At 50.3% G+C, this 19,052-nt stretch overlaps 1 protein-coding gene across 1 annotated transcript in view; it reads left to right on the forward strand.

Annotated features, from left to right (window-relative positions):
* Window positions 1-1,178: 1,178 nt before the first annotated feature.
* Window positions 1,179-19,052, forward strand: part of COL11A2 (collagen type XI alpha 2 chain) — a 141,299-nt gene continuing 123,425 nt past the window's right edge. The window contains exon 1 of the mRNA XM_067465616.1: window positions 1,179-1,468. Within this exon, the coding sequence (XP_067321717.1) occupies window positions 1,390-1,468 (79 nt within the window). The 5' untranslated portion in view covers window positions 1,179-1,389. The remainder of the gene's footprint in view (window positions 1,469-19,052) is intronic.

The raw sequence follows: 19,052 nt of genomic DNA on the forward strand, positions 1-19,052 counted from the left end.
TTTATAAGCAGGGACTGGATGGACCTCTATTGGGAGGGGTTGGACTGTGTCTTCCTTAAAAGGGGGTTGGACTGGATGGCCTTTGGGGGTCCCTTTCAACACCAGGAATCTGCAGCATAGAAGGGGTTGGGCTGTTGGAGCCTCCTCTGTGTGTTTTATAAGCAGGGACTGGATGGACCTCTATTGGGAGGGGTTGGACTGTGTCTTCCTTAAAAGGGGGTTGGACTGGATGGCCTTTGGGGGTCCCTTTCAACACCAGGAATCTGCAGCATAGAAGGGGTTGGGCTGTTGGAGCCTCCTCTGTGTGTTTTATAAGCAGGGACTGGATGGACCTCTATTGGGAGGGGTTGGACTGTGTCTTCCTTAAAAGGGGGTTGGACTGGATGGCCTTTGGGGGTCCCTTTCAACACCAGGAATCTGCAGCATAGAAGGGGTTGGGCTGTTGGAGCCTCCTCTGTGTGTTTTATAAGCAGGGACTGGATGGACCTCTATTGGGAGGGGTTGGACTGTGTCTTCCTTAAAAGGGGGTTGGACTGGATGGCCTTTGGGGGTCCCTTTCAACACCAGGAATCTGCAGCATAGAAGGGGTTGGGCTGTTGGAGCCTCCTCTGTGTGTTTTATAAGCAGGGACTGGATGGACCTCTATTGGGAGGGGTTGGACTGTGTCTTCCTTAAAAGGGGGTTGGACTGGATGGCCTTTGGGGGTCCCTTTCAATGCCAGGACTCTGCAGCATAGAAGGGGTTGGGCTGTTGGAGCCTCCTCTGTGTGTTTTATAAGCAGGGACTGGATGGACCTCTATTGGGAGGGGTTGGACTGTGTCTTCCTTAAAAGGGGGTTGGACTGGATGGCCTTTGGGGGTCCCTTTCAACACCAGGAATCTGCAGCATAGAAGGGGTTGGGCTGTTGGAGCCTCCCCTGTGTGTTTCTAAGCAGGGTCTGGATGGACCTCTATTGGGAGGGGTTGGACTGTGTCTTCCTTAAAAGGGGGTTGGGCTGGATGGCCTTTGGGGACCCTTCCCTCCCAGCTGCAGTTAAGTGGCGTCTCCTTCTCTGTCAGTGCCTTAGGAGCAGAGCCTGGACGTCCCTCTGTCGGGAGGGCTTGGGCTGTGCCTTCCTGGGAGGGGAGGGGTTGGGCTGGATGGCCTTGGGGAGTCCCGTGGGGCGTGTCTAGGGCGGGGCGTGGGGGGCGGGGCGAGGGGCGAGAGCCGGCTGGCGAGGCGAAGAGAGCCAGTCGAGGAGAGCCTCTTCCTCCTCCTCCTCCTCCTCCTCCTCCTCCTCTGCCCTTCTTCTTTTCCTTGGCTGCCGACCCCTCTCCCTCTCCGCCTGAGCCGAATGGGTTGCTGCTGCTGCTTCCAGTGAAGGACCCCCTTTTCCTCCTCCTTTGGGCTATGGCGACCCCCGGGCCCCTCATCTTCCTCGCCCTCCTGCTGCCTCTCCTCTGCAGCTCGCCCTCCTGGGGGGCTCCAGGTAAGAAGAAGGAGAAGAAGGGGGGGGGGCAGAATGGGGGGCCAAAGGGTGGGGTGGGGGTCTCCGCGGAGGCAAAGGGCATGGGGAGGAGTGGGGGGCTGCATCCTTTATGGGGGAAAGCCTTTGAGATCCTGGACGGAATGAGGTCGAGGAGACAGGAAAGACAGGAAGGCAGGAGGAGGAGGAGGCTCTCCTTTGGGGAAAGGCAGTGGGGGGATGATGGACACTGGCTGTGGGTCTCAGAGACAGAAGGACACCCTCCAAACTCTCCTGGCAGGTGGCCAGCCAGCCTCTCAACCAGGCACGGGCCAACTCAAGACCTTCCTCTGGGTTATTTGGATTCCACCAGCTGGTAGGCTGTTAGGAATTGTGGGAGTTGGAGTCCCGAACCCCTGGAGGGAAGGCCCAAGTTGGCCCATGCCTGGTTGAGAGGCTGGGGTGGAAGGGAAGGCATCTGAGATGATCCCTGCCAACCCCAAAGATGACCACCACCCGTGGGTTTAGATGGTGATGAGGTTGTGGATGGTGGTGGTCCTCTTTTGGGTTGGCAGGGATGAGATATAGATGGTGATAAGGATGGTGGTGGACATCTCTTGGGTTGGCAGGGATGAGATGTAGGTGGTGATGGGGTTGGTGGTGGCCCTCTTTTGGATTGGCAGAGATGAGATGTAGATGGATTCCAAGAGTTGGTAGAACTGGTAGGAATTGTGGGAGTTGGAGTACCAAACCCCTGGAGGGAGGGCCCAAGTTGGCCCATGCCTGGTTGAGATGGTGATGAGGTTGTGGGTGGTGGTGGTTTTTTGGGTTGGCAGGGATGAGATGTAGGTGGTGATGAGGATGGTGGTGGACATCTCTTGGGTTGGCAGGGATGAGATATAGATGGTTATGAGGATGGTGATGGTCGTCTTTTGGGTTGGCAGGGATGATATGTAGGTGGTAATGAGGATGAGGATGGTGGTGGTCCTCTTTTGGGTTTGCAGAGATGAGATGTAGATGGTGATGAGGTTGTGGATGGTGGTGGTTCCCTTTTGACTTGGCAGGGATGAGATGTAGATGGATTCCAAGAGTTAGTAGAACTGATAGACTGTTAGGAATTGTGGGAGTTGGAGTCCCAAATGCCCGGAGGGAGGGCCCAAGTTGGCCCATGCCTGGTTGAGAGGCTGGGGTGAAAGGCAAGGCATCTGAGATGATCCCTGCCAACCCCAAAGACGACCACCACCTGTGGGTTTAGGTGGTGATGAGGTTGTGGATGGTGGTGGTCCTCTTTTGGGTTGGCAGGGATGAGATGTAGGTGGTGATGAGGATGAGCATGGTGGTGGTCCTCTTTTGGGTCGGCAGGGATGAGATGTAGATGGTTATGAGGATGGTGGTGGTTCTCTTTTGGGTTGGCAGAGATGAGATGTAGATGGTGATGAGGTTGTGGATGGTGGTGGCCCTCTTTTCGGTTGGCAGGGATGAGATGTAGATGGATTCCAAGAGTTGGTAAAGCTGGTAGGCTGTTAGGAATTGTGGGAGTTGGAGTCCCAAACCCCTAGAGGGAGGGCCCAAGTTGGCCCATGCCTGGTTGAGAAGCTGGGGTGAAAGGAAAGGCATCTGGGATGATCCCTGCCAACCCCAAAGATGACCACCACCCGCGGGTTTAGATGGTGATGAGGTTGTGGATGGTGGTGGTCCTCTTTTGGGTTGGCAGGGATGAGATATAGATGGTGATGAGGTTGTGGGTGGTGGTCCACTTTTGGGTTGACAGGGATGAGATGTAGATGGTGATGAGGTTGTGGATGGTGGTCCACTTTTGGGTTGGCAGGGATGAGATGTAGATGGTGATGAGGATGGTGGTGGTCCTCTTTTGGGTTGGCAGAGATGAGATGTAGATGGTGATGAGGTTGTGGATGGTGGTGGTCCTCTTTTGGGTTGGCAGGGATGAGATGTAGATGGTGATGAGGTTGTGGGTGGTGGTCCACTTTTGGGTTGACAGGGATGAGATGTAGATGGTGATGAGGTTGTGGATGGTGGTCCACTTTTGGGTTGGCAGGGATGAGATGTAGATGGTGATGAGGTTGTGGGTGGTGGTCCACTTTTGGGTTGGCAGGGATGAGATGTAGATGGTGATGAGGATGGTGGTGGTCCTCTTTTGGGTTGACAGGGATGAGATGTAGATGGTGCTGAGGATGGTGGTGGTCCACTTTTGGGTTGACAGGGATGAGATGTAGATGGTGATGAGGATGGTGGTGGTCCTCTTTTGGGTTGACAGGGATGAGATGTAGATGGTGCTGAGGATGGTGGTGGTCCACTTTTGGGTTGACAGGGATGAGATGTAGATGGTGATGAGGATGGTGGTGGTCCACTTTTGGGTTGACAGGGATGAGATGTAGATGGTGCTGAGGATGGTGGTGGTTCTCTTTTGGGTTGACAGGGATGAGATGTAGATGGTGCTGAGGATGGTGGTGGTCCTCTTTTGGGTTGGCAGAGATGAGATGTAGATGGTGATGAGGTTGTAGATGGTGGTGGTCCTCTTTTGGGTTGGCTGGGATGAGATGTAGGTGGTGATGATGATGGTGGTGGTCCTCTTTTGGATTGGCAGGGATGAGATGTAGATGGTGATGAGGTTGTAGATGGTGGTGGCCCTCTTTTGGGTTGGCAGGGATGAGATGTAGGTGGTGATGAGGATGGTGGTGGTCCTCTTTTGGGTTGGCAGGGATGAGATGTAGATGGTGATGAGGTTGTGGGTGGTGGTCCACTTTTGGGTTGACAGGGATGAGATGCAGATGGGTGATGAGGTTGTGGGTGGTGGTCCACTTTTGGGTTGACAGGGATGAGATGTAGGTGGTGATGAGGATGGTGGTGGTCCTCTTTTGGGTTGGCAGGGATGAGATGTAGATGGTGATGAGGTTGTGGGTGGTGGTCCACTTTTGGGTTGACAGGGATGAGATGTAGGTGGTGATGAGGATGGTGGTGGTGGTCCTCTTTTGGGTTGACAGGGATGAGATGTAGGTGGTGATAAGGATGGTGGTGGTTCCTCTTTTGGGTTGGCAGGGATGAGATGTAGATGGTGATGAGGTTGTGGGTGATGGTCCACTTTTGGGTTGACAGGGATGAGATGTAGATGGTGATGAGGTTGTGGATGGTGGTGGTCCTCTTTTGGGTTGGCAAGGATAAGATGTAGATGGTGATGAGGATGAGGATGGTGGTGGTCCTCTTTTGGGTTGGCAGGGATGGGAGGGGCTTTAAGGGTCTCCAAGAGCCAGACCTGGGGGGTTAAAGAGATGAAGATGATGGTTGGGTTGCTGCGAGTGGATTAGGATGATGAGGATGATGTATATGCCACTGAAGTGGGTCTCAATGCTCGAAGCTGTGCTCTGACCTTCCCCTCCTTTCAAGGGGGGCTCAGAGGCTGAGTTTGGGGTCTCCTGAAAAGTTGAGGGGGGGGGGGAGCTGCCTCTAATCAAGACCTACCCTCCCCTTCACAGCAGTGGGATGAATGTGGGGAGGGGGCTGTCAGTGCGACTAAGCCAAGTGAAGCTCCTTTGGATGTCAATCACTCCTTCCTCTTGACTCTCCTCTCCTAGAGACCCTCCTTCACGGGGCAACACAGGCGGGGGGGGGGGGGTCTTCACTACATGAAGGGGGATCTTTGGTTTGCCCCCTCCCCAAATCAGAAGCGTAGACCCAGACTGGCATAAAGTTGGGCTTCCCTCTTCTTCACTTTAGGCGCCCCCCTGCTTTGAAATAACTTCCACCTTGAAGGGAATTTAGGGGGCTTTATTTGGGGAGGGGTCTCCATTGGGAAGACCCTCTGCTTCCTCCCCTTTCTGCTCCTTTAGAGGTCTTTTTTTGGTGGGGGGGGGGGATGGATGCTGTAAGCAAGGAGCTGCCTTTGCGGAGGTGTGTTTTTGGGGTGTGAAGTGAGGAGGGGTCTCCCTTCCTTCCTTCCCAGGCAGGACAGGAGCGCCTTTGTCCCGCCGAACAGAGGGCCGAGTGTCAGGCTGCCTGCCTTTGGGAAGGGGAGGGGGCTGTTTGCCTTTCGGGGGAAGAAGAGGAGGAGGAGGAGGGAAAAGACCCCGCCCCGAATCCTCAGGACACCCCCCCCCCCACACACTTTTCTATTCAGAACACATATTGGGAGGGACCCCCAAAGGCCATCTAGTCCAACCCCCTTCTTTCGGCACCACCCAATCCCTCCCGACAGATGCCCGTCCAACCTCTGGGGAAAGGCTGGCCAAGATGGAGACTCCCCCCCGCCTCCCTCCCTCTCATAAACCTTAATATTTATTCATGTATTGAAATAGACATACATACATATTCACGTTCCATCATCATCTCCCAGATAATATCCTTTCTTTAAGGGGTCACAGTCTTCTCTTTGAGTAGTACATAGTAGTAAGGCATCCTACTATCCGCTTCCTCCTTGCCCACAGTCTTATAGGATCAGTGGCATCTCCTTTAAGAGGGTCTGAGAAGATCCAAGGGACCCCCAAGGGTCATCTAGTCCAATCCCGAAGGCAGGCAGACAGGCAGACAGATCAATAGAGACAGGCAAGTAGATAGATAGTAGATAGATAGAGTGTATTGTTTATAGAGTTTGAAGGCCCTTCCCCGAGGCCATCTAGTCCAACCCTGACGATAGATAGACAGATAGATAATAGGTGAGAGTCTCCTGTTTATAGAGTTGGAAGGGACCCTCAGTGACCATCTAGTCCAACCCTGATGATAGATAGATAGATAGATAGATAGATAGATAGATAGATAGATAGATAGATAGATAGACAGATAAATAGTAGCTGATAGTCTCTTGTTTATAGGGTTGGAAGGAACCCTCAGTGGCCACCTAGTCCAACCCAGAAGACAGGCAGGCAGACAGATAGATCGATAGAGACAGGCAGGTAGATAGATAATAGGTGAGCAAGTGAGTGTATTGTTTATAGAGTTCAAAGCCCCCTCCCCAGGGCCATCTAGTCCAACCCTGAGGATAGATAGATAGATAATAGCTGATAGTCTCTTGTTTATAGAGTTGGAAGGGACCCTCAGTGGCCACCTAGTCCAACCCTGAGGATACATGGATAGAGACAGATAGACAGATAGGTTGATAATAGCTGATAGAGTGCTTATAGATTATTTATAGAAGTGGAAGGGATCCCCAAAGGCCATCTAAGTCCAACCCTGAGGATAGATATATAGAGACAGACAGAAAGATAAAAAGATAATAGGTGATAGTCTATTGTTTATAGAGTTGGAAGAGACCCTCAGTGACCATCTAGTCCAACCCTGAAGACAGGCAGATAGACAGATAGACAGACAGACAGACAGACAGACAGATGATAGAGATAGGTAGATGATAGATAGATAGATAGATAGATAGATAGATAGATAGATAGATAGATAGATAGATAGATAGATAATAGGTGATAGAGTGTATTGTTTATAGAGTTGGAAGGGATCTCTAAGGACTATCCAGTCCAACCTCCTTCCTCCAGAGTGGAGGGCACCAGGAAAGCAGCCTTGAAAGTTGCCCACCCAGCCTTTGTTTAAAGGCCTCCATTATCTTTTGGAGGCCCCAAGAGGTTTCTGTAAAGATCACCAGCAGGATTCCCATGAAGGGATCTTGGGATTGGAAAGGGTCCTCAAAGGCCATCCAGTCCAGCGCCCGGCTGCCAGGTAGGGAGGCTCACCGAAGGCACCAGTCCCTTGCTAACCCTAATGATCACACTGTTCAATACTTCCTCACTGTGATTTCTTTGGGTACCCCTAAGGGTCATGTAGTCCAACCCTCCTCAACTGCACCCCACCAGCCTTGGTTGAAAGGCCTCCAAAAGGGGCAAGTCCAGAGCCCTCCTGGGGAGACTATATTCCACTGCAGAAGATGTCCTTCTTAATGTTTCAGAAGAACCCCTTTCCATAGACTCAAAGCACTCCTGAGAGATGACCTTCCAAGGAGGAGGAGAGACCACCACCCTCTTGGACAGGTGGTCAAAGGTGGAAGAAGAGCTTCCATAATGATCATCATCATAATCATCATCTTATAATATTATTATTGTTATTATTAGGTCACGTTGATGTAAAAACATCAAAACCAGACACTTTTCAATATAGAATTCCCTTTTGAGTGTAGAGTTGCTTTATCATTTTCCTTTGATTGAGACCCCACTGTCCTCAACAGCTGCACAGACCCCTAGAGTTGGAAGGGACCCCCAAAGGCCATCCAGTCTCACCCCTTTATGCCAAGAAGGAAGGAAGGAAGGAAGGAAGGAAGGAAGGAAGGAAGGAAGGAAGGAAGGAAGGAATCCCAGACCTCTCAACAGAGACCATGTTCTGATATGGCTATTTAACCCCCAGTGGTGCAGTGGGTTAAAGTGCTGAGCTGCTGAACTTGCTGACCGAAAGGTCGCAGGTTCAAATCCGGGGGGTGGCATGAGCTCCTGCTGTTACCCCCAGCTTCTGCCAACCTAGCAGTTCAAAACCATGCAAATTGTCTGCACATTTCATCCCACTCCAAAACTTCTATCCCAGTTCCATGTCACCTTGTCATGCACAGCATTATTTTTAAAAATTTTAATTATTACATTTGGCCCAGCCATAGGTTTTTAAACGCGCCGTGTTATTGTTAATGTTTATTGCTTATTTTTGCTTATGAGTTTATTTATTGTTTTGTATTATTGTTGTTATTGCTTATTGTTGTATTGTGGGCTTGGCCTCATGTAAGCCGCACCGAGTCCCTTGGGGAGATGGTAGCGGGGTACAAATAAGGTTTTATTATTGTATTGTCGAAGGCTTTCATGGCTGGAATCACTAGGTTCTTGTGGGTTTTTTCGGGCTATAGGGCCATGTTCTAGAGGCATTTCTCCTGACGTTTCGCCTGCATCTATGGCAAGCATCCTCAGAGGTATCTATGGCAAGCATCCTCACTACCTCTGAGGATGCTTGCCATAGATGCAGGCGAAACGTCAGGAGAAATGCCTCTAGAACATGGCTCTATAGCCCGAAAAACCCCACAAGAACCTAGTTTTATTATTATTATTATTATTATTATTATTATTATTTATTAATGTGATTAGATCAATAGATACTGCTCCGGCGGGAAGGTAACGGCGTTCCTTGCAGTCATGCTGGCCACATGACCTTGGTGGTGTCTATGGACAACGCCAGCTCTTCAGCTTAGAAATGGAGATGGGCACCACACCTCAGAGTTGGACACGACTGGAATCAATGTCAGGGAAAAACCTTTACCTATTATTGGGCAAGCCTTGGCCTTCCTCTGAGGCCGAGAGAGTGTCGCTGGCCCAAGGTCAGCAGGTGACTCGATCCCAGGTCTCCAATGGTCTTCAATACACCACACTGGCTATTCCATAGGGCAATGGGATAGTGAATGTCATGGGAAATAATAATAATAATCCCTCAGTTCTTGTGGGTTTTTTCGGGCTATATGGCCATGTTCTAGAGGCATTTCTCCTGACGTTTCGCCTGCATCTATGGCAGGCTTCCTCATATATAATCATAATAATCATCATCATCATCATCATCATATTCTTTCCTAAATGGGACTTCAAGTGTCAAAGCCTTGACATGCTGGGTAGCTTCCAGAGCATCAACAGGTATAACGGCCAGTACTTTCCCTCCTTTCTGCTGGCATTTTAGTCCCAGTCGGGTGAACGATGGGGGTGCACCTTTGCGGTGGAATGAGTGAGGCCTCCTCCTCCTCCTCCTCCTGCTATGGTCCTGGCGCCTGGCTTTGGCTTCAGAGATCTATTTCTCTCTCACTATATATATCTCTCTCTCTATAGAGAGAGAGAGAGAGAGAGAGGGCTCTGGACTGAAAGGGCCCTTCCTTCCCTCCGAAGAAGCCTCCTCCGGAGTCAACACTGGGCTCTTTGAGAGCGGTTTTCCAGGGCGGCTTCCAGGAGGAAATGCCAGGTGGAGGGAGCAGCAGGCGCCAGGGAAGGGGGGCAGGAAGAAGGCCCGCGGAGGAAGAAGCCTTGCTGGCTGGCTGGCTTGCTTTCGTTCAGGGATCTGGACCCCAAGGAGCCCTCCTCGCAATGGAGGAGCCCTTGCTGCCCCTCGGAGTCGGGGCCCCTTGGCCCTCCAACCCTTTCTTCCTTCTGATGCTCAAAGTTGGAGCCCTTTCCTGCATTGAGGAAAACACAAGCTGCTTTGAGATGTATTGCCCAATGTATGTACCTTTGAGGATGCTTGCCATAGATGTAGGTGAAACGTCAGGAGAGAATGCCTCTAGACCATGGCCATATAGCCCAAAAAAACCTACACCAACCCACTGCTTTGAGATGGATTGGGAATGGGTTGAAAGGCCCAACCCAAGGATGCTTCTCTCCAAAGGCTCTGCTTCTTCTTCTTCCTTCTGGGGAGGAGAAGGGACACTCGGGGTGCCAGATCGAGGGTCCTGTCCTGGATCTTTTGGGGCAACTCAACCTCAAGAAGAGAAGGCTGAGAGGAGATATGATAGCCATGTATAAATATGTGAGAGGAAGCCACAGGAAGGCGGGAGCAAGCTTGTTTTCTGCTTCCTTGGAGACTAGGACGCAATGGAACAATGGCTTCAAACTACAAGAGAGGAGATTCCACCTGAACATGAGGAAGAACTTCCTGACTGTGAGAGCCGTTCAGCAGTGGAACTCTCTGCCCCGGAGTGTGGTGGAGGTTCCTTCTTTGGAAGCTTTTTAACAGAGTCTGGATGGCCATTTGTCAGGGATGATTTGAATGCAATATTCCTGCTTCTTGGCAGAATGGGGTTGGACTGGATGGCCCATGAGGTCTCTTCCAACTCTTTGATTCTATGATTCTATGATTCTTCATCAGTGGCTTGGGTGATGGAACAGAAGGCAGGTTGATCTAGTATGCAGATAACACCACATCTGGTGGAGGGTGGATGAGGATAAGGAGTCCCCCAGAAGATAGGATCAGGACCTTCACAAGTTAGAGAGCTGAGGGGCCAAATCTATTTCAAGAGGGAGAAATGTAACGTGGAAAGAATCAGAGAATCACTGAGTTGGAAGAGACCTGGTGGGCCATCATCTAGTCCAGTGGTTCTCAACCTGGGGTCCCCAGATGTTTTTGGCCTTCAACTCCCAGAAATCCCAGCCAGTTTACCAGCTGTTAGGATTTCTGGGAGTTGAAGGCCAAAAACATCTGGGGACCCCAGGTTGAGAACCACTGCTCTAGTCCAACCCCTTTCTGCCAAGAAGCAGGAAAATTGCATTCAAAGCACCCCCACCAGATGGCCATCCAGCCTCTGCTTGGAAGCCTCCAAAGAAGGAGCCTCCACCACACTCCATGGCAGAGAGTTCCACCGCTGAACAGCTCTCACAGTCAGGAAGTTCTTCCTCACGTTCAGGTGGAATCTCCTTCCTTTCTTGTAGTTTGAAGCCATTGCTCCATTGTGTCCTAGTCTCCAGGACAGCAGAAAGGAAGACTGCTCCCTCCTCCCAATGACATATTCCCCTCACCTCTTGATCCATGGCCCTCATCATAGAGTCATAGAATCATTGAGTTGGAAGAGAGCTCATGGGCCATCCAGTCCAACCCCATTCTGCCAAGAAGCAGGAATATTGCATTCAAAGCACCCCCACCAGATGGCCATCCAGCCTCTGCTTGGAAGCCTCCAAAGAAGGAGCCTCCACCACACTCCATGGCAGAGAGTTCCACCGCTGAACAGCTCTCACAGTCAGGAAGTTCTTCCTCACGTTCAGGTGGAATCTCCTTCCTTTCTTGTAGTTTGAAGCCATTGCTCCATTGTGTCCTAGTCTCCAGGACAGCAGAAAGGAAGACTGCTCCCTCCTCCCAATGACATATTCCCCTCACCTCTTGATCCATGGCCCTCATCATAGAGTCATAGAATCATTGAGTTGGAAGAGAGCTCATGGGCCATCCAGTCCAACCCCATTCTGCCAAGAAGCAGGAATATTGCATTCAAAGCACCCCCACCAGATGGCCATCCAGCCTCTGCTTGGAAGCCTCCAAAGAAGGAGCCTCCACCACACTCCATGGCAGAGAGTTCCACTGCTGAACGGCTCTCACAGTCAGGAAGTTCTTCCTCACGTTCAGGTGGAATCTCCTTCCTTTCTTGTAGTGTGTCCTAGTCTCCAGGGCAGCAGAAAGGAAGCCTGCTCCCTCCTCCCCATGACTTCCCCTCACCTCTTGATCCATGATCCTCATCATATCTCCTCTCCTCTAAACATGCCCAGCTCTTGAAGCTGCTTCTCATAGGGCTTGTTCTCCAGACCCTTGATCACTTTTAGTCACCTTCCTCTGTATACATTCCAACTTAAGAGTCAACATCTTCCTTCAATTGTGGTGTCCAACAGTGTGATTCTAAGTGTGATCTGACCAAGGCAGAATAGAGGGATAGCATGACTTCCCTGGGTCTAGACACTATGTTCCTATTGATGCAGGACAAAATCCCATTGGGTTATTTTTGCCACAGCTTCACACTGGTGGTTCATATTTAACTTGTTGTCCACAATGACTCCAAGATCTTTTCCACACATACTGCTCTTGAGCCAGGCACCACCCATTCTGAGATAGGATAGGGGATGTCCACCTTGAAAGCAGTCCCCGAAAAAGGGATCTTGGAGTCTTAATAGACCCCAAGCTAAGGATGAGCCAAGAATGTGATGTGAGAAGAGCCATGATTTGAATGCGATATTCCTGCTTCTTGGCAGGGGGTTGGACTGGATGGCCCATGAGGTCTCTTCCAACTCTATGATTCTAGGATTCTATGAGCTTCCAAGCTGCAACCATTGTAGGACAGTGTCTGGGTTGAGTGCCACTCTCTTCTTCTGCTTTGGCCAGAAGAATCACCCTGCGTCCAGTTCTGAGCACCAAAATCCAAGGAGGACGTTGACTCCTGGAAGCCATCCAGAGAGGAACCACCAACTCGATCAGAGCTTTGGAAGCCATGAATCCCTGTAAGGAATGGCTGATTTGGCCAGAAGAATCACCCTGCGTCCAGTTATGGGCACCAAAATCCAAGGAGGACGTTGACTCTGAGCTGGAAACCATCCAGAGAGGAACCACCAGCTCGATCAGGGGTTTGGAAGCCATGAATCCCTATAAGGAATGGTTGAGAGAGCTGAAGAAGAGAAGGCTGAGAGGAGACATGAGAGCCGTGTTTACATATAGGAAAGGAAGTCACATTTGAAGAGAAGGTGGGACCAAGGCTTGTTTTATTCTGCTACCACCAACGCGATTAGAAGTTTGGAAGCCATGAATCCCTATAAGGAACAGCTGAGAAAGCTGTAGGAGATGTTGAACTTGGAGAAGAGAAGGCTGAGAGACGGGGACATGAGAAGAGCCATGTTTACATATAGGAAAGGAGGTCACATCTGAGGAGAAGGAAGGGCCAAGGCTTGTTCTATTCTGCTACCACCAACACGATCAGAAGTTTGGAAGCCACGAATCTCTATAAGGAACAGCTGAGAGAGCTGAAGGAGATGTTGAGCTTGGAGAAGAGAAGGCTGAGAGACGGGGACATGAGAAGAGCCATGTTTACATATAGGAAAGGAGGTCATACCTGAGGAGAAAGAAGGGCCAAGGCTTGTTCTATTCTGCTACCACCAATGTGACCAGAAGTTTGGAAGACATGAATCCCTATAAGGAACAGCTGAGAGAGCTGAAGGAGACATTGAGCTTGGAGAAGAGAAGGCTGAGAGTTGAAGACATGAGCAGAGCCATGTTTACATATAGGAAAGGAAGTAACATTTGAAGAGAAGGAAGGGCCAAGGCTTAGAACAAGGTTTGTTCTATTCTGCTACCACCAACATGATCAGAAGTTTGGAAGCCACGAATCCCTATAAGGAACAGTTGGGAGAGCTGTAGGAGATGTTGAGCTTGGAGAAGAGAAGGCTGAGAGATGGGGACATGAGAAGAGCCATTGTTTACATATAGGAAAGGAGGTCACACCTGAGAAGAAGGAAGGGCCAAGGCTTGTTCTATTCTGCTCCAGAGACAGGGATGCAATGGAGCCTCAACATGATGTCACCTCAACATGAAGAACTTCCTAAGGGTCAGGTGGAGGAATCTGGAATCTGGCTGAGTCTCCTCTGGAGATCTTCAAACAGAGATTGGAAGGCCACCTGTCCTAAATTCTTCTCTGTGGTGGAAGAGGGTAAGACTGGATGACCTTTGGGGACCCCTCCCAAAGTTGTGGTTCTAGGATTCTATCTTTTGGGAGAAGGGGGCACTCCAGGGGGCATCTAGCCCAACCCTTTCCGCTAATAGAAGAACCTTTCCCACTCCCTAAAGCTCTTCACCCTCATGTGCCACCCCATCGGTGGCGTTGCCCGGCCTTTTGGAGAAGAGAGGAAGGAGAGATTGCGTCCAAGCTCTGGCAAAAGTGCCCCGAAAGTGTGGATTCTGGCAGTTGCAATGGAGGAATGAGTCCATTTCCCCGCCTGCCCCTCTCCCGGGGGCCTTGCAAATAGTTGCCATGAAATGAGAGAGAAGCACATCTTCAGCGCACGTCGTCGTCGCTTGGACTCTTTTCCAGAGTGACGGAGGCTTCTGCCTCGTATGTGCCTCGGAAGTGAGCGAAGGGCCACCTTTCGCCTTGGACTTGGCACCACATTCCTCCCGCTCAGCCAGAGATCCTTCTTGATGTGCTGCTGGGAAGAGGGGCCTTTGGGCTCCCTGAGGCTCCCTGGGAATTTGCATGGAAGCGCAGAGTTGGAAGGGGCCCCTAAAGGCCATCCAGCCCACCCCCTCCAACGAAGAAGGAATCTAGCCCTAGATCAGCCTTGAAGGTTGTCCTTCCAACCTCTGAGGAAGACTCCAAAGCAAATGTCTGAGTGAAATCTCCTTCAAGAGGCTCTTAAAAGACCAAAGGGACCCCCAAGGGCCATCTAGTCCAGCCCCCTCCTGCCAGGCAAGGAGGCATCTCTGCAGCCTTCCCTTTGGAGCTCTGTTTAGAGGCCTCCAAAGAAGGAGAGCCCACCAACCTTGGAGGCCGGCCATATCCCACTCTCAAACAGACCTTACGCTTAGTACATTCTTCCTAACACTTAGGTGGAATCTCTTTGCTTGTAACTTGAAGCCTTTGGTCCGTGTCCCAATCTCCGGAGCAGTGGAAAACAATTTTTGCTCCAGATATTTCCAAGTGGCTGCCGTGTCACCAAAACTTCACAGAGTTGGGAAGGGGACCCCAAAGGCCATCCAGCCCAGCCCCGTTCTGCAATGGCAGAGACACACAAGCCCAGGTTGACGTTGCCATGAGTCAGAATGCCTTGAAAGAGCAGGACAACAGCAGGGCGAAAGAAGGAGCCCATCCTTCCTTCTTTGCTTCCTCCCCCCAATAAATAGCTTTGCCTTCTAGACAAAAGGGAGAGGCAGCCAGGAGAGTCTGGGAAAGTCATCTTCTCCGTCTTTTTGGAGAAGGAATCGCAAGCAGATGGGGTTACGATTTGGATCTCTGGCCCAAGAAGAAGAGAAGAAGAAGAAGATGGAAAACAGGTGGAGGAGAAAGAGGAGAGATGGTGGAGGGAGGAAGAAAAAAAAGGTGGGAAGCAGGAGGAGGAGGTGGAGAAGGAAAAGGAAGATGGCAAAAAGGATGAAAAGTAGAGGAAGAGGAGGGAAGGAGGGAGAAGGAAAGGAAGAGGAAAGGGGGAAGAAGAGAAGGAAGAAGATGGAAAGTGGGAGGAGGAAGAAGTGAAAAATGAGGAGAGAAGGAGAAGGAAGTAAAGGACGAGGGGAGGAAGGAGGAAGTCCAAGTAGAAGAAGGTAGAAAGGAGGAATGAGAGGAGGAGGAGAAAGAGGAATGAGAGGAGGAGGAGAAAGAGGAAGAGAAAAAAGAGGAGGAGAGGAAGGAAAAAGAAGGAGAGAAGGAGGAGGAGGAAGTAGGGGAAGAGGAGAAAAGAAGGAAGATGGAAAACAGGTGGAGGAAGAGAAGAAAGGAGAGAGATGTAGGAGGAAGGAGGAGAAAAAGGAAAAAGAAAAAGAAGACAGAAAGAAGAAGGAGATGGAGGAGGAAGATGACAAAAAAGATGAAAAGTAGAGAAGGAGCGGAGGGAGGGAGAAGAAAAGGAAGAGGAGGAAGTAGAAGAAGAGGAGGAAGATGGAAAAGAGGAGGAGAACAAAGAGGAAGAGGAGGAAGAAAGGAGAGAGATGGTGGAAGATGGAGGAAAAAAGGATGGAAAGCAGAGGGAGAGGAGGGAAAAGAAAAGAGAAGGTTGAAGAAGACGAAGAGGATGGAAAGGAGGAGGAGGAGGAGGAAGTCGAGGAAGAGAAAAAAAGAGGAGAAGGAGAGGAAGGAAAAAGAGAAGGAGAGAAGGAGGAGAAAGAAGTGGGGGAAGAGAAGGAAAGAAGGAAGATGGAAAACAGGTGGAGGAAGAGAAGACAGGGGGAGAGATGGAGGAGGAAGGAGGAGGAAGTAGAAGATGGAAAGAAGACGGAGATGGAAGAGGAAGACAAAAAGGATGAAAAGTAGAGGAAGAAGAGGAAGGGAGGGAGAAGAAAAGGAGGAGGAGAGGGTAGAAGATGAGATAGAAGAAAATGGAAAGCAGGAGAAAGAAGTGGAAAATGAGGAAGAGGGGAGAATGGAAGAAGTCCAGGAGAAAGGAGGAGGAAAACAGAAGGAGGAAAAGGAGGAGGAGGAGGAGGAAGAAAAAGAAGAGGAGGAGGAGAGGAATGAGGAGGAGGAAGTGGGGGAAGGGGAAGAAAGAAGGAAGATGGAAAACAGATGAAGGAGGAGGAAGAGAAGAGAGGGGATAAATGGTGGAGGAAGGAGAAGAAAATTAGAGGAAGAGGAGGAGGGTAGGGAAAAGAAAGTAAGAGAAGACTGAAGAAGAGGAAAAGAATGGAAAGCAGGAGGAGGAGGAAGAAGTGGAGGAAGAGAAGGGGAGAGAGGAAGAAGATGGAAAACAGAAGCAAGAGGGAGAGGGTGCATCTCCTCAGGGGAGGCATTTGGGGTGTATGTTGGGGGTCTCTCTCCACCAGGAATGGCACATGGGGGTCTCAGTGGGGTTTCTCTTTGGAGCCTCCCTCCCTCTGGTCCCCTTTGAGGGGGGTCTAGGTGTGTGTAGGCGCCCCCTTCCTCCTTTGCCCTCAGCCTGCCCTTGGGGCCCCCTCCACCTTGCCTTGCCTTTGCCTTTGCCTTGCCCCACTTGGCCAGACCTCCTGCCTTGGCTGTTCTCAGCCTTTGCAAATGGGTTTCCCAGTCAGCCTTGCCTTGGCAGAGAGAGAGAGAGAGAGAGAGAAAGTGGGGGGGGGGAGAGATGGGCCTGACCCTGTCTTGGCAGCTCTTTGCACCCGGGTCTCGCCTGCCTTCTGCGTTTCCACTTTGGAGGAGGCCTTTCGGGGAAAGAGAGCGCGTTCCACGCCTGGGCAAGATCCTCTCTCCTTGCATTGCCATTGCCTTTGCCGTCTCCCCAGTTGCAAGACTCTGCGGGAAAGCAACGTGGGTCTTTGGGGGTCTTTATAAAAGGCCTTCAGGCTCCTGGTTAGGTTCATTCCATGGCCTCCTTGGCCGTAGAAGGGACCTCCAAAGGCCACCCAGTCCAGCCCCCTTCTCTCTTCCAATAGGCAGGTAAAGCACCTTCAAAGCAGACCCAACGGATGGCCGCCCAACCTCCAGGGTTGAATGAAAAGCCGTTCAGCAGTGGAACTCTCTGCCCCGGAGTGTGGTGGAGGCTCCTTCTTTAGAAGCTTTTAAACAGAGGCTGGATGGCCATCTGTCAGGGGTGATTTGAATGCAATATTCCTGCTTCTTGGCAGAATGGGGTTGGACTGGATGGCCCACCAGGTCTCTTCCAACTCTTTGATTCTATGATTCTATGAAAATTAATGCCTCCACCTTCGTTACTTGGATTTGGATGGGAATATTTTAATAAATCAAATGCAGAAATAATCCTTAGAATGTGCTCTTTAACGACCACTATTCACTTTTCACATCATCACGAGACAATTGGATATATTTCTGCCAACGAAGCCATCACAGAAGAAGTCGACACTCTGTTTCCGCAACCAGCGCCAGCATCCTGGGTCCCCATCGTGCACAGATCTTCTGACAGCCAAGCAAAGCAATAATGTGACCCACATGTTCTGGTGAAATGCTGATTATGCTTGAAATTTCTCTCTGAGTGATACGACAATCGTCCTGAATCAATCTGTCAACCTTTAGAAGTCGACACTCTGTTTCCACAACCAGCGCCAGCATCCTGGGTACCCATCATGCACAGATCTTTCGATAGCCAAGCAAAGCAATAATGTGACCCACACATTCTTTTGAAATGCTGATTATGCTTGAAATTTCTCTCTGAGTGATACGACAATCGTCCTGAATCAATCTATCAACCTTTTGCTTGTGAAACTCAGTGGTTGCTGTCACAGGATGGCCAACTCTTTGTTTGTCACGCAAGTCAGATGTTCCCACCACAATATCTTTAAACTGACTTGCCCAACGATGCACAGCACTCACATCAACACAATCCCCATAAACAGCTTGCATTCTCTGATGAATCTCCTTTGGGGTGACACCTTCTGCTGTCAAGAATTCAATGACTGCACGTTGCTTAAGTCGTATTGACCGACCATTTGCATAGGGTTCCATACTTTGCACTTTAACAACACAACCGTTCAATGCTAGGGCTTCCCACCAAAATGGAACTGTAGAGGAGAGTCTACTGGACAAGCCAGTACTTGTCACATACCAGTACTGCTATCTGTTGAGGAGTTACAAAGGTGGAAACATTACTATTCCTTAATTTTGGGGTGACACCTTCTGCTGTCAAGAATTCAGTGACTGCACGTTGCTTAAGTCGCATTGACCAACCATCTGTGAATGGCTCCATACTTTGCCCTTTAACAACACAACCATTCAATGCTAAGGCTTCCCACCAAAATGGAACTGTAGAGGAGAGTCTACTGAACAAGCCAGTACCTGCCACATACCAGTACTGCCATCCCTTGAGGAGTTACAAAGGTGGAGGCATTACTTTTCATTCAACCCTCGTACAAGAATGGTCTCAGAGCAGGTTAGTTGAACTGTCTTGGAGGAGATGGGGATTGAAAATAAGTGTTTGGATCGGAATCTGTCGGGAGTGCTTTGGTTGTGGCAGAAGAGGGTTGGACCAAATGGCCCATGGGGTCTCTTCCACCTCTATGCATCTTTCAGGAGGACTTCAATGGGGCATTATGGGTCTAAGGAAGTTGGATTGGATGGCCTTTTGTTGGAATCCTAGTCTTGGAGGAGACCCCAAGATCTACTTCAGCCATGGAACCAGGAAACACAATCAAAGCACCCACAACAGATGGCTGTCTGCTTGAAAACCTCCAGAGAAGGAGGCTTCCCTGGACTCCCAAAAGCAGCAGTAGCACATTCGGCCACCAAAGAAGGTCTTTCTTCTGGGCGGCTCTTCTTAATGTTTAGGTGACCTCCATGTGGCCAATTTGAGTCCCAGTCTCCTGCGCAGGATGCCTGGCCCCTTTTCTGTCCTCAATTTCCGGATCTGTTGCTTTCTGGTGAAATAATGACCTCACAAACTAAGTTGAAAGGCTTTAATTCAAAAGCATGCTTTAGGGAACGCAACAAAATTCCAACTGACAGTTTATTTCCCTGTTTCCATGGCAGTTCAAAGGCAGATCCTGA

This window comes from Anolis sagrei, chromosome 2, assembly GCF_037176765.1.
Source record: "Anolis sagrei isolate rAnoSag1 chromosome 2, rAnoSag1.mat, whole genome shotgun sequence".
In the NCBI taxonomy this organism is placed as follows: domain Eukaryota; kingdom Metazoa; phylum Chordata; class Lepidosauria; order Squamata; family Dactyloidae; genus Anolis; species Anolis sagrei.